General features: G+C 32.3%; 1 protein-coding gene across 1 annotated transcript; it reads left to right on the top strand.

Annotated features, from left to right (window-relative positions):
• Positions 1-881: 881 nt before the first annotated feature.
• wash1 (WAS protein family homolog 1) lies at positions 882-15649 on the top strand. Its single transcript, XM_073850637.1, has 11 exons — positions 882-982; positions 2219-2359; positions 6834-6945; positions 7736-7882; positions 8826-8962; positions 9066-9201; positions 9291-9498; positions 10570-10749; positions 11075-11233; positions 13992-14060; positions 14145-15649. Exons 1-11 carry the CDS (start codon positions 975-977, stop codon positions 14291-14293), a joined length of 1446 nt encoding a protein of 481 aa, XP_073706738.1. The 5' UTR covers positions 882-974; the 3' UTR covers positions 14294-15649.
• Positions 15650-15687: the final 38 nt, after the last annotated feature.

Raw genomic sequence — 15687 nt, 5'->3', positions numbered from 1 at the left:
TGATGGGGCCTATCTACTCGCACCTTGTAGCTATGAGAGAGACAGTGGCACTTATTTCTTGATTATAAATGTAGGGGTGTAGTTAAAATCCTTCTCAGCCAATGCACTAAAACATACACTTTTTTGGAAGTGACATGAAAAATGCAGGACACATTTTTTACATAAAGTTTCCTAATTTGTAAAGAAAATATAAAGTAAATATTTTTTAACTGCACTTTTTTAAAAAAAGAATCAATAAGATGCTTTTACAAACAACAATGGAAAAATACAAAAATCATTTCAATATCATTTTCATAAGTTGAAATTTAATTGATATTTTAAATATTTTTTTAATGTTTTAAATATTATTATGGGTTTCAATAGATAATAAAAGGATCTTAATAAACATCTAAAATTTATATACTTAAATATATAATTTAATTAATATATATTAGTTATATTTAAACGTGTTTTTTGGTAATTCTGTAGAACTAATTCTGTAGAATTTTCGCATACATACACTACATAGAATATACAACACAAAGACAAGTGACTTTCGAAAGCTGTTTATATTCATAATTATTTTATTTTTCTTGTGGCCCACACGAAACTACAGAAAAATACACGAGGACATGCATCGTGATAAATTATATTAACAACAATAAAATGCTTAAAACAGTTTGTCTCATACATTTTTAGCATTTTAATAGAAGTTTAATAAGCATTTTAATAATCCCTAAAATATCGATATGTAGATAAGTATGTTTTTATACTTACATTTTTATAAGTATATCTTTTTGTGTTGTTTTTATTATTTATTTATTTTAAAATAAAATCTATTATTTATTTATTTTATTATTTATTATTACGTTTTTCCTTTTTTGCTCCTGTTACGCGCCGACGTCAGGCGTCACGTGATCTCAGAGTGCGGAAGTTTTGATCCTGAAAGACTGAGCGCCTTCAAGCTGCTAAACGTTTGTGCTTTTGACATATAAATGGTCAGGTAAGGTGTTTCCTTTTCATTTTAGTAGCGATATTTCAATTTTATTCAATGGGTATCCATTTGAGTTTCTGACTGCTGTGTTTTCTCCACCGGAGATAGCAGGATGATCGCGTTGTGTATATCAATCGAAAATGTCGTAATCAACTGATTTGTTTCAGATAACTGTCATATCCGTATTATACTCCTTTATTAAAGTGTTTGCATTGCGGCACACAACACAACAGTGTTTATTTAACTTTATCCGACTCGTGTGCGAGTCATCATGTGACTGTCATTCGGTTAAGCCTCTGTTTAGACTGGATCAGTGTTTCATTCTGCTGTATTAGATTAGAGTCTGCTAGATTGGATCTAGATACTGTACGTGAGCCATGTATCTGTGATGACAGAGGGCATAAAACAAATCCCAGTGGATATGAAATTTGCACAGTGTCCATAAAGGAGTAGTTCACTTTCAGAACAAAAAGTTACAGATAATGTATTCACCACCTTGTCATCCAAGATGTTCACATCTTTCTTTCTTCAGTTCAGTTTTTTTTTTGAGGAAAACATTTCAAGTTTTCTCCATATAATGGACTTCTATGGTGCCCCCGAGTTTGAACTTACAAAATGCAGTTTAAATGCAGCTTCAAAGGGCTCTAAATGATCCCAGCTGAGGAAGAAGTATATAGTTATTTTCTAAAAACATTTACAATTTATATACTTTTTAATCTCTACGCAGAGTACACACAGAGCTAGACAAGACGATCATTTGAGGTTAAAAAGTATATAAATTGTAATTTTTTTTAGAAAATAACCAATCGTTTAGCTAGATAAGACCCTTTTTCCTCAGCTGTGATCGTTTAGAGCCCTTTGAAGCTGCATTTTGGAAGTTCAAACTCGCGGGCACCATAGAAGTCCATTTATATGGAGAGAAATCCTGAAATGTTTTCTTCAAAAAACATAATTTCCTTACGACTGAAGAAAGAAAGACATGAACATCTTGGATGACAAGGGGGTGAGTACATTATCTGTTTTGAAAATGAACTACTCCTTTAATTGTAGCCTATGTGTGTTGCCACCTTCAGTGCAATGCATTTGAATGGCATAGGTATAACTCACCACATATATGTTCAGCTACTACTTTAACAAATTGTCACATTAGATAATTGAAACTGACTTAAGGCTTCATATTTGACATTTTGCTTATACAGATTGAATGATTCTTTGATTTGTGTTTGTGTGTGTGTATGTGTGTAGGATGACTCAGAAACGTTACCTGGAGGGACAGGTGTACTCTGTACCGCTCATCCAGCCGGATCTGAGGAGAGAAGAGGCTGTGCATCAGATCACTGATGCATTACAGTACCTGGAAACGATATCAACAGACATCTTTGCTAGGTAAGCACACAGTTATACACACTTTTTTTTACTGCAGAGTGCTTTTGTGTAGATTAGAGATGTAAAAGCAATAATATAGCAGTTCATGCAAACACTATATATGTGACCTGGCCTGGACCACAAAAGAAGTCATGAGGGTCAATTTTTTGGAATTCCATTTCAATTTCCATTGATGTATGGTTTGTTAGGATAGGACTATATTTGGCCTGAAATGCAACTATTTGAAAATCTGGAATGTGAGGGTGCAAAAAATCTAAATATAAAGAAAATCGCTTTTAAAGTTGTCCAAATGAAGTTCTTAGCAGTGCATATTACTAATCAAAAATTAATTTTTGATATATTTCTGGTAGGAAATTTACAAAATATGTTTATCCTTAATACCCTAATGATTTTTGGCATAAAAGAAAAATCGATAATTTTAACCCATTTAATGTATTGTTGGCTATTGCTACAAATATACCCCTGATATTTATGACTGGTTTTGTGGTCCAGGGTCACATATATGAGGGTTACTTTTTGAGATGCCCATTCATATATAGATAGATTTTTATGAAAACCATTTTTTGGCATATATGTTGCTGAAAATACATTTATTTTAACATATTTAATTAATTTAGCGAAGATGCATAAATTGATCAAATGCAGCAGTAAAATATTTATTATTTTAAAAAAGATTTTTGTTTCAAATAAAACCTGTTCTTTAAAATGTTTCATTGCAATAAATGTTTCTTAAGCAACAAATCAGCATTCTAGAATGATTTCTGAAGGATCATGTGAAACTGAAGATTGGAGAAGATCAGGGAAATATATTACATATTCAAATACATTAAAATAGAAAAACAGGTATTTAAAATTGTAAAAATATTACTATTTTAACTGTATTTTTTATCAAATAAATGCACCCTTGATGAGCATAAGATCATTTTGTTAACTATTTTAAAGTAACAATTTAAAAATCATATCTGTCCCAAACAATATTTAAATTGTTAGAGTTAACACAGTTTCACTGCATAATGCATAGCAAATATTTATGTGTACACAGCATAAACATACATGTACACTACCAGTCAAAAGTTTGTAAAGATTTTTAATGTTTTAATGTCTCTTCTGCTCACCAAGCCTGCATTTATTTGTTCCAAAATACAGCAGTAATATTCTGAAGCATTTTTACTATTTAAAATAACTGCTTTATATTTGAATATATTTTAAAATGTAATTTATTCCTGTGATCAAAGCTAAATTTTCAGCATCATTACTCCAGTCTTCAGTGTTCAAGAAACATTAATTATTATTATTATCAATATTTAAAATAGTTAAGTACATTTTTTCAAGATTCTTTGATGAATAGAGAGATCCAAAAATCAGCATTTATCTTAAATAAAAAGCTTTTGTAACATTATGCACTATGCCATTCAAAAGCTTGGAAATTATAGAAATTAATTGATCAAAAGTGATGATATTTATAATGTTACAAAAGATTTCTATTGCAGATAAATGCTGTTTATCTGAGCTTTCTGTTCATCAAAGAAACCTGAAAAATTATACTTAGCTATTTTCAACATAATCATAATAATAAATGTTTTTTGAGCAACAAATCAGAAAATTAGAATGATTTCTGAAGGATCATGTGACTGGAGTAATGATGCTAAAATTCAGGAATATATTACACTTTAAAATATATTCAAATAAAAAACTATTATTTTAAATAGTAAAAATGTTACTGTTTTTTGCTGTACTTTGAATCAAATAAATGCAGGCTTGCTGAGCAGAAGAGACTTCTTTAAAAACATTAAAAATCTTACTGTTCAAAAACTTTTGACTGGTAGTTTACATGATCAACAAACATGATGACACAGCACTGGTCTTTTAAGGTAAGTGCCAGCTCAGTCCACTGGCCCAAAACCCCCTCACACCAGCCCTGGGCCATCCTTATTGTTGCGCATGGCTATTAATGGAGAGAGCATGATTAGACCGTGTCAAAATAACAAAGGAGAGGAACACAATGAAAGGTGTGTGTTTTGCATGAGATGCAGTTGTGAGGGAGTAAGTGCTCAAATATGCTAATTCCAGCTGAACAGGCTGGAAAACCATCCACAGCGTTACCATGACAACATGGCACGTAGGGGTCCAGGGAACATATTTGTGTGTGTGTGTGTGTGTGTGTGTGTGTGTGGTGAAGCAGTGCGTTTCTAGGTCAGCTCCATTAAGCCTCTCCTTCCCCCCCGTCATTCTTCTGTCATTTTTCCCCCCGTTTCTAATGGAGGGTCTTTTCAGACAGCGTGTAGTGCCATAGGCTACAGAAGAGCACACTGACTCAGTGGTGATGATAGGACTGTACACATGCACAATTACGCTCTCATTCCCGCTGCATTTTGTTGATGTTTTCAGGCTGGCATACTGTAGCTGCCTTCTGCAATCAAGGGATCTTTTTTTCCCCATTTGCAATGTTTATCCACAGAAACAGTGTAGAATGGACAAACGAAAGAGATACACAGTGAACACACAGATGGCTTTCAATAGGTGTAATAAAAAAGCATTATAACATCCAGCCAAGACAAATGGCATTGGTGTAGAGCCACCAAGGTCACAGTGTACGTGCAGTTTCATCTGCTAATGTGCTGCAGTACACCATTATTCAGCATGATGTTTGGAAAAGTTTGCTTCACAGCTGAGCTCAGCTGTCACAACTATGCTCACCAAGGCTGCATTTATTTGATTAAAAATACACTAAAACAGTAAAATTGTGAAATATTATTACAATTTGAAACAACTGTTTTCTATTTGAATATATGTTAAAATGTAATTTATTCCTGTGATACAAAGCTGAATTTTCAGCATCATTACTCCAGTCTTTAGTGACACATGATCCTTTAGAAATGCATGAAAGAAATATTAAAAAGCCTTAAAAAGTCGAAATTATGACTTACTGAGCCAAAAGTCATTATCATGAGATGAAAAGTCGAAATTATGATTAAGTCGAAATTATGACATTCTTAAGTCATCATTATGGAACTAAAAAGTCATAATTATGACTTAAAAAGTCATTAATTACTAGATAAAAAGTTGCAATTATTACATACCTAAGTCATAATTACAAAATAAAGAGTGGAAATTATGAGAGAAAATCTAAATTATGACTTACTAAATTTAAGTTATGAGAGAGAAAAGTCAAAAATTACTTTTTAAAGTCGAAATTATGACTTAAGTATTAATTACGAGATACATTTTTTTAGATATTACATACCTTAGTCATAATTAAAAGATAAAAAGTGTAAATTATGAGATAAAAAGTCAAAATGATGACTAAAAGTCAAAATTATGACATACCTAAGTCGTAATTATGAGATAAAAAGTTGAAATTGACTTGGGTAATAAATACAAGATAAAAAGTCGAAATTATGACTTAAGTTATAATTATGAGATAAAAAGTCGAAAGTTCGAAATAATCACAGAATAGTAGTCTAATGATAAAAGGGGGCCATTCTAAAACAAATAATTTGGCTTAAAACAGTTTGGAGGACCAAGTTTTAAAGTAAAGAAAAAAATACTTTTTATCTTAAAATTATGACTTTATCTCATAGTTTAGATTTTTTTATTATTTATTATGACTTTTTATGACTTGAAGTCATATAATTTCAAATTTTTGTCTTTAAACTTTTTGTACTGTAATTATGATTTTAAATCACGAAAATCACGAAATTATTTTTCTTAAGCGGTGGAAATGGGCTTCCATAGAAATATCTTTACTGTCACTTTTAAAAATAATAGTAAAATAAAAATATTATAATTTCTTTCAAAAAAATCTTACCAAGTCTTTGTGGAAGAAGAGAATGTAATAGTGTGATTTTCTTGGTTAAATAAAAAAAATAATGGTCACATGAACAATGGTTAACATGAACAATATTTATATTGTATATATAAATTAAGTTAAAAAGGTCAAAACTTACTAATACATTATTAAAATTGTATGTTGTGTTTGTTAACATTGGTTAATATACTGTGAATTAATAAGAACTTGAACATTTTTATTAACTAACCTTAAGAAAGATTAATAAATGCTGAAAAAATTGTTCATTGTTATTTTGTGTTCGAAGTAATGCATTAACTAATGTTAACAAATAAGATATTTTAAAGTGTTTCTGAAATAATATGCTGTTCTAAAATAGCAATGCATTATACCTTATTAGCACATTAAACACACAAAATTGCAACATTACATCCCTTGATTAATTCACTCAGAAATACCTGAAAAACAGAATGCGTTTATTTCTCAAGGTCATGAACAGATTAAAATTTACATTTAAAAAATGAAATAATGTGTAGAAATAGTTAACCATCAATCAAACATGCTGGTTTAAACTGGATTAATTGTGAAACAGTTTTAATCAACAACAAATCAGTCGAAAGAGGTCTGAATTTCAGATAAAAGTTCTGTATTCTGCAGCTATAGTTTGACTCGCTTTGGTTTTGACAGGGTGTCTCAGAGCGTGGAGAAGAACCGTGCACATCTTCAGTCCGTCACAGACCGGATCAAACTGGCTCAGGCCAGAGTCCAGAAGATCAAAGGAAGCAAGAAAGCCACAAAGGTGATGCAGATGATTCAGACACACAGAGAAACTGACAGTCAGTCACACAGCACAGAAGAGAAACTTATTCTGCAATAAATGCCTGGGGCATGAATATGAGTTGTAGGATGGACATAAGCTAATGGTAAAACTTTTCAAGAAGGTCTGGGTTATATTTGCCTGAATAAAAAATAAATGTTTTTCCCATTAAGAAAATTAAGACAAATTTTTAGATGCTTCACATAAAAGACATTTACATATCGTCCACAAGAGAAGAAAATAGTAATTTATAAAAATGACCTTTGTTCAAAAGTTTACATACACTTGATTCTTAATACTGTGTTGTTACCTGAATGATCCACAGCTGTGTTTTTTTTTGTGATAGTTGTTCATGAGTCCTATGTCTGTCCTGAACAGTTAAACTCAAAAGTTTACACCCCCAGCTCTTAATGCATTGTTTTTCTCTCTTATGCATCAGTGAGTGTTTGAACTTTCTGTAATAGTTGCATGAGTCCTTCAGTTGTCCTCAGTGTGAAAAAATGGATCTCAAAGTCATACAGTCATTGTTGGAAAGGGTTCAAATACACAAAAATGCTGAAAAACCAAAGAATTTGTGGGTCCTATAGGATTTTTCTGAAGAACAGCAGAGAGTTTAACTGTTCAGGACAAACAAGGGACTCCTTTTTACTAAGAAAAAATAACATGCATTATGTATTATTCCTCTTATTTTGGTAAAATAATTAACATTTTGCAGATTCTGCAAGGTATGTAAACTTTTGACCTCAACTGTATGTCTGATGTGTTTATGCAGGTGTTCTCCAGTGCCAAATACCCCGCGCCAGAAAAACTTCAGGAATATTCGTCCATCTTTACTGGTGCAGTAGATCCCGCCTCCCAAAAGCGCCCTCGCTTTAAGGTTCAGAGCAAACTCCGCACACTGGATGAAAAGGCCCTACAGGTGAAAAATTTAGTAATTTGTCTTTTAACTTCTTTTCCTGCTATCTTTATTTCTCTGCTCACGTTCAAGTGTCTACGACTCATTTTGTTAAAAAAATTGCATAATGAGAGGAAGTGAGCTCTGCAACTACAGATGCATATGTCTCTCCTCTTTTTATTCGTTTTATTTTTTTATTTAGCAACATTTAAAACATGAAGTAAATAAACATCTTTAAATGTCTATTAATTTCTGAATTAAAAAGTGTTTTTGTTTTTTTATTTTATTTTATTTCCAAAAATCATGGTAACACAGTTGCTATTGTAACAATATTTGCTCTGTTAACATGATTTTACTGTAGGAGGACTAGCAGTGAAACTTACAAATAAAATGAAGGAATGAATTACCAATTTAACAATTAATTTTTTTTTTTTAATTGATTAATAGATAAAATTAATAGACATATTTAAAAAAGTTTATTTAATTAAGGTTTTAAAATGTAGTGAAAATAATCAAAAGATAATTTTTAAAATTGAAAAAATAACACATTTAAAACAATTTATTTAATTTATATGAAATAGTAAATTAAGATAATTTTTAAATGTCATTTTAAATGGTTAAATATAATCTTAAATTTTATTTAAAAAAAACGTTTGCAGGTTTTGCTCAGTTAAAAAAAATGCCATTGGACAGTTCACTCATTGGGAAAACCAGCTTTCGGCTCAATTTTATCAGCCACATAAGCGTTTAAAAATTGTTAATCATGATATTTGTGATTTTTGTTTTTATTTAGATTTTTATTTTTATTTTTAATATTTTGATATTTTTTTTTAAAGGAAAAAATAAGGAGGAAGAGGAGAAGAAATTCTTTGTAGTTTCACAACTTTAAACACTAGTCTTGTAAAACCATCAACACAAATGTATGTTAAAACTGTTTAATAAAATGACCCATAAATGTGTTTTATAGGAGAAGCTGATGTATTTGCCAGTATGCGTAAACACTAAGAAGCGCTCTGAGGATGAGACAGAGGAGGGTTTGGGAAGTTTGCCGAGAAATGTCAACTCAGTGAGCTCCTTATTGCTGTTCAACACAACAGAGAACCTGTGAGAACACAAACACCTACACATATTGACTGAATGCGGCACTGCCGACGCAACCTTATTAACGCTCATATAATCATCGCTGTATGTGTTTGTGTATTTTCAGCTATAAGAAATATGTGTTTCTCGACCCTCTGGCGGGCGCTGTGACTAAAACACACACCACGCTGGAGACAGAAAAGGAAGATAAACCGTTTGATGCACCGCTGTCGATCACCAAGAGAGAGCAGCTGGAGAGACAGGTGAGCCTTTCAATTACGCCTATAATGAAGCATTGCGCTGAAAACAGGATGCAAGCTCAGCTAATGTGTCTTTCATGCTTTCTTCTCAGACTGCAGAGAATTATTTCTATGTGCCAGATCTGGGGCAAGTGCCAGAGATCGATGTGCCGTCTTACCTGCCTGACTTACCTGGAATTGCGGATGACCTCATGTACAGCGCTGACCTCGGCCCAGGGTTCGCACCATCCGTTCCTGCCAGCAACAGCATCCCTGAACTTCCTTCGTTTGGCACGGAGCACGATGAATCTAGCGGATCTGGTGGGATTATTATTAACATTCATTTGTGGCAGATTTTTTTTTTTTTTTTTTTTGAGAAATCACATTTTATAGTGATATACAGTACTAGTCAAAAGTTTTTGAACAGGAGCATTTTTTAATGTTTTTTTTTTTTTTTTAAAGAAGTCTCTTCTGCTCACCAAGCCTGCATTTATTTGATCCGAAGTACAGCAAAAACAGTAACATTTTGAAATATTTTTACTATTTAAAATAACTGGGTTTTTTTTGTTTTTTTTATTGAATGTATTTTAAAATGTGTTTTATTCCTGCGATCTCAAAGCTGAATTTTTAGCATCATTACTCCAGTCACATGATCCTACAGAAATCAACATTTTTTTTATTATTATTATTGTTGAAAACAGCTGGGTAGAATTTTTTTAAGGTTTCTTTGATGAATAGAAAGTTCAGAAGAACAGCATTTAAATAGAAATATTTTGTAACATTATAAATGTCTTTATCATCAATTTTGATCAATTTAAAGCATCCTTGCTAAATAGAAGTATTAATATCTACATATTCTATAATTTATATATATATATATATATATATATATATACTGACTCCAAGCTGGTATAGTGTATAATGTTAATGGTATAGTGGAATGGTATAGTGTATAATGTTTCAAACGCTTTTTATTTCAAATAAATTTCTATTCATCAAAGAATCCTGAAAAAAATATATACTCCACTGTTTCAAATATTGATAATAATAATAATAAAAAATGTTTTTAGAACAGCAAATCAGCATATTAGAATGATTTCTGAAGGATCGTGTGACACCGAAGACTGGATGCTGAAAATTTAGCTTTGATCAGGGAAATAAATTACATTTTAAAATATGTTCAAATACAAAACATTTAATTTAAATAGTAAAAATATTTTAAAATTTTACTGTTTTTTTGCTTTACTTCAAGTCAAATAAATGCAGGCTTGGATTTAGAAAAATGTAGAAAAAATTAGAATTTAGAAAAATACAACGTAATAATTTTTTATTTGTAAACAAAACAAATAAAAAAACATTTAATGATATTTAAATGATTTGTTTTTGTTTAAGATTCTCATTTTAGGCTTGAGGCTCCGCCCCCTCCACCTCCTCCACCCCCTCCTCCGCCAGAGCCAACTCGGGTATCGCTCCCGCCTCCCGGAACTTCTCCAGCTCCGCCCCCTCCACCCCCACCTCCACCTATCACAGCAGACGGCACTGATGCCACATCAAGTCAAGCCCCTTCCACAGGTAAAAAATTCATTTTCAAAATTATTGAATTATCTTTTTTGTCCATATACACTATCATTCAGTTTTTGCTCACCAAGGTTGCATTCATTTAATCAAAAATACATTAAAAACAGTAATATTGTGAAATATTATAACCACTTAAAATAATTGTTTTCTGTTATATATTTGAAAGTGTAATTTATTTCATTGAAGCAAAGCTGAATTTTCAACATTTCTCCAGTCTTCAATGTCATATTCTTCAGAAAGCATTCTTAATATTATCAGTGTTGAACTCGCTGAATGAAGTAATTAATTTTCCACTTTCTTTCTTGGTTTTGTGTATCAGGTACGGTAAAAGGAGCCCCTACTGAGGTGTTAAAGCCGTCAGACGGTCGAGCCAGTCTGCTGGAGTCAATCCGAAACGCCGGCGGTATCGGCAAAGCAAACCTCCGCAATGTAAAAGAGCGCAAGATGGAGAAGAAAAAACAGAAGGAACAAGAGCAAGGTCAGACATCACCAGTGTTTACACTCTGCACTAAAAACATACTGTCAAACAGGGTCAATTAGAGGGTGTTAACATTAGCTAAACTGCTATTAGGGTAAGAAACTTGTTAGTAGTGTTTGCTAATGGAAGCATAAAAAAGCTGTATGTAGAGACACTGGACCCTTTCCGACACTGTATGATTTTGAGATCCATCTTTTCATACTGAGGACAACTGAGGGACTCATATGCAACTATTACAGAAGATTCAAACACTCACTGATGCTCCAGAAGGAAAAAACAATGCATTAAGAGCCAGGGAGTGAAAAAAAATTGAATTTGAAGATCAGGGTAAATTTAACTTATTTTGTCTTCTGGAAAACATACTTTCTGTAGCTTCTGCAGTGCAGTACTAAATAAAAAAAATGATTTTTAGGCAAAATAAGAAAAATGTACACCTCTTCATTCTGTTCAAAAGTTTTCACCCCCAGCTCTTAATGCATGTTTTTTCCTTCTGGAGCATTAGTGAGTGTTTGAATCTGAAAAGATAGATGTGTGAAAAGATAGATTTCAAATCATACAGTCAAAAAACAAAAAACAAAAACACAGCTGTGGATCATTCAGGTAACAACACAGTATTAAGAATCAAGGGGGTATAAACTTTTGAAACGGGGTCATTTTTATAAATTCAACTATTATTTTCTCTTGTGTAAGTGTCTTTTATGTGAAACGTCTCATTCAGGTCAGTGCTAAATAAAACATAACATGCATTTTGTATTATCCTTCTTATTTTGGTCAGATAATGAACATTTTGCAAATTATGAATCCTTTTGACCTCAACTGTATGTAAAAATGTACATGCAGCTATTTAGCAAAATGAGCATATTAAGAGTACAAGAGTATTCATTTTTAAAACAAGAGGAATTCATTGTGTTTCAGTATCGCTGATATAAGGAAGAGCGCTGTGGTATTTGGAAAGGTCAAAAGAGAAATTTACTTTCATTAAATCTGCCCTATTAAACCTTTTTAAATCTGCTTGACATTTGCTCTGAAATCGACTGACTGTGGACTCACAAAGTCTCAGATATTTCAAATTCTTCATTGATATATTATCAATGGATAAACTTTGTGGTCTTTTGAATTTGCCATCTCTGAGAGGTAATTACTAATGATTTAGGACTTGGGCGAGAGTAAATGCCACACTTAAAGGATAACTGTTGCCAAAATGCAACCTGGGCTGTTTTTTTTTTTACTGTAAACGAGACAAACTTATATCTAAAAGCATAATTACGACAAACGAGCCGTTTTTGAGATTGACCGTGATTTAGTTTTGTGGTCAGTGGCCGGTGAATGGGAGTACTAGGGGCATACATTTGAGCGCATCAAAATCGATATTTTTACAACACTAAGAAGGCTCGACACACCATGACACTTTGCTCGAAGTATCGCCTGGGTCTCTACACATGAACTCCAGCATTGAGAACATTGTTCGTGTACACACAGTTTACTAAAAAGAAAGGTTTTGAACAACTCACTTTCACTGTTTGAGTTTCCGCTCGCAGCCGTCTTGCCAGTCAAGAGGTGTTGATCTCCGAATGCGAGGATGGATAGCTCCTAAAGCATATTTCCATATAAATGCACGGCTAATTAATTGTTTTGTCGCAAGTGAAAAACAATATTAAACTTCTAGTTGTAAAAAGAGCCTCATATAAGCCTAATATTTCGTCCACATTCGGAGATCAACACCTCTTGACTGGCAAGATGGCTGCGAGCGGAAACCCAAACAGTGTAAGTCTTTTTAGTAAACTCTGTGTACACAAACAATGTTCTCAATGCTGGAGTTCATGTGTAGAGACCCAGGCGATACTTCGAACAAAGTTTCATGGTGTGTCGAGCCTTCTTAGTGTTGTAAAAATATCGATTTTGATGCGCTCAAATGTATGCCCCTAGTACTCCCATTCACTGGCCACTGACCACAAAACTAAATCACGGTCAATCTCAAAAACGGCTCGTTTGTCGTAACTATGCTTTTAGATATAAGTTTGTCTCGTTTACAGTAAAAAAAAAAAAAACAGCCCAGGTTGCATTTTGGCAACAGTTATCCTTTAAATTTTGAAAGAATGCTATTTAATAATCTTTGCTACTTGTTATTCTCCTGAAATATGCACTGTTTGCTGGAGAAAACAACAAAGGCAGTCATAAAAACTAGTTTTCTTTCTTTTGAGGGAGACAAAAGGAGATGTTTAGCAAAAAATCCAAGCTGCTATTTATTTTTAAATTAAATAGGACAGATGCTGTGGAGTCTGCAAAAAGATAAAAAAAAAGGCAATAAATGTGATCCATATGCTTTTTGCATAATATACGCCAGCATTCAAAACCTTAGGTTTGGTAACGTTTTTATTGTATATAAAAGAATTCTCTTATGCTGACCAAAGCTGCCTTTTTTTTGCATAAAAATTAAGACTGTAATAATGTGAAATATTATTGCAATTTAAAAAAACTGTTTTCTATTTGAATATGTTTTAAAATGTAATACATTTCTGTGATGCAAAGCTGAATTTTCAGCATCATTACTCCAGTCTTCAATGTCTCATGATCCTTCAGAAAACATTCTAATATGCCGATTCCCTGCTTATCATTTTTCATTAAACATTTTTTCAGAATTCTTTGATAAATAGAACTTTTATTCTTTTGTGACATTATAATGTCACTTTTGATTAATGTATTGCATCATTGTAGTTATTTTTCCCATCGTACAACCTAACAATCATATTTCTTCCAGTTGGGGCAGCAGTAAGCGGTGGCGACCTGATGTCTGACCTTTTCAACAAATTGGCCTTGCGCAGGAAAGGTGCGTTTGAAACCTTCGTTTTAGTCCCTCAGTCCTGGTGCTTTCATCCCACCTGATGCATTTTTCATTGTGAATATTTGACAGGTATCTCTGGCAAGGGCCCAGCGGGCGGAGACTCATCCGAAGCACCTGCCAGCTCCGGCGGCGCGTTCGCCAGGATGTCAGATGTGATCCCGCCCCTTCCAGCGCCACAGCAATCAGCCGCGGACGAGGAAGACGACTGGGAGGCGTAACCATGGCGACCCAGAGTCGAGTGCGAAACTCAAGATTCACGAGTTGAAATCCTCATAGGCAGGGTCTGGAGATATTGTCTCTCCAAGGAGAGCTGTGGAGTGTCGAGTGAGACGTTTTGTCTCTTGTTTTGTATCCTGAAGGTCAGTGAATTAACAGAAGTGTAAGATGATGTGTTCTATATGTCATTAAAACCTGTATAGTCTGAAAGATTATATTATTAAAGTCAACATGATAATGAAATTCACACTATTTACATTCTTTATTCACATCTGTGCTTGATTCATCAGTGCAAATTATTTGAAAAATGGAATAACTTTAATGTTTATTATAATACTAAATTATATTACACTACTACAATACTATTATACTTTAAAATAAAAATACAGATATACACTACCAGTCAAAAGTTTTTTAATGTTCTGCTCACCAAGCCTGCATTTATTTGATCCAAAGTACAGTAAAATTTTGAAATATTTTTACTATTTAAAATAACTTTTCTATTTCAATATATTTTAAAATGTAATTTATTTCTGTGATTTTAAAGCTGAATTCTTCGCATCATTACATGTTACATAATCCTTCAGAAATCATTCTAATATTCTGAATTCCTGCTAAAAAAACATTTATTTTTATTATGTTGAAAACAGTTGAGTAGATTTTTTTTTTTTTAGGTTTCTTTGATGAATAAAAATTTAAAAATCTTTTGTAACATTTATAAATGTCTTTATCATCACCTTTGATCAATTTGAAGCATCCTTGCTAAATAAATTTAATCATTTCTATCATAAAAAAAAGCTTTTTATCTAAGATAAATGCTGATCTTTGGATATGTCTATTTATGAAGGAATCCTGAAAAAAAATTCTCAACTGTTTTAAATATTAATAATAATAAAAATGTTTCTTGAGCAGCAAATCAGCATATTAGACTGATTTTTGAAGAATTGTGTGACACTGAAGAGTAATGATGCTGAGAATTTAGCTTTGATCACAAGAATAAATGTCATTTTAAAATATATTCAAATAGAAAACAGTCATTTTAAATATTTACAATTTTTACTGTTTTTCAAATAAATGCAGGCTTGGTGAGCAGAAGGGACTCCTTTAAAAAAACATTAAAAATTTTACTGTTCAAAACTTTTGACTGGTAGTGTGTAAAAAGTATAACTTATTTTATAGAGCAACAGAAAAATTACAGTATTAATAAATACTAATATTTTATTAATACTGTAAATATTAAAAGCTTAAACTTTTTCAACCACTTAAAAATATAAAAATCCGTAACAAAATACAAAAATTCATATACATGGAAAATCCCATTTTTGATGCATACTGTATTTAATATGCATAGAATTTCAGGACACATGATATCCCATAATGCAATGTGCTTGACTAG

Source organism: Garra rufa, chromosome 11 (genome assembly GCF_049309525.1).
Source record: "Garra rufa chromosome 11, GarRuf1.0, whole genome shotgun sequence".
Classification (NCBI taxonomy): Eukaryota; Metazoa; Chordata; class Actinopteri; order Cypriniformes; family Cyprinidae; genus Garra; species Garra rufa.
The sequence above is the reverse complement of the archived record's forward strand: the minus strand, read 5'-3'. Positions and strand labels throughout refer to the sequence as shown.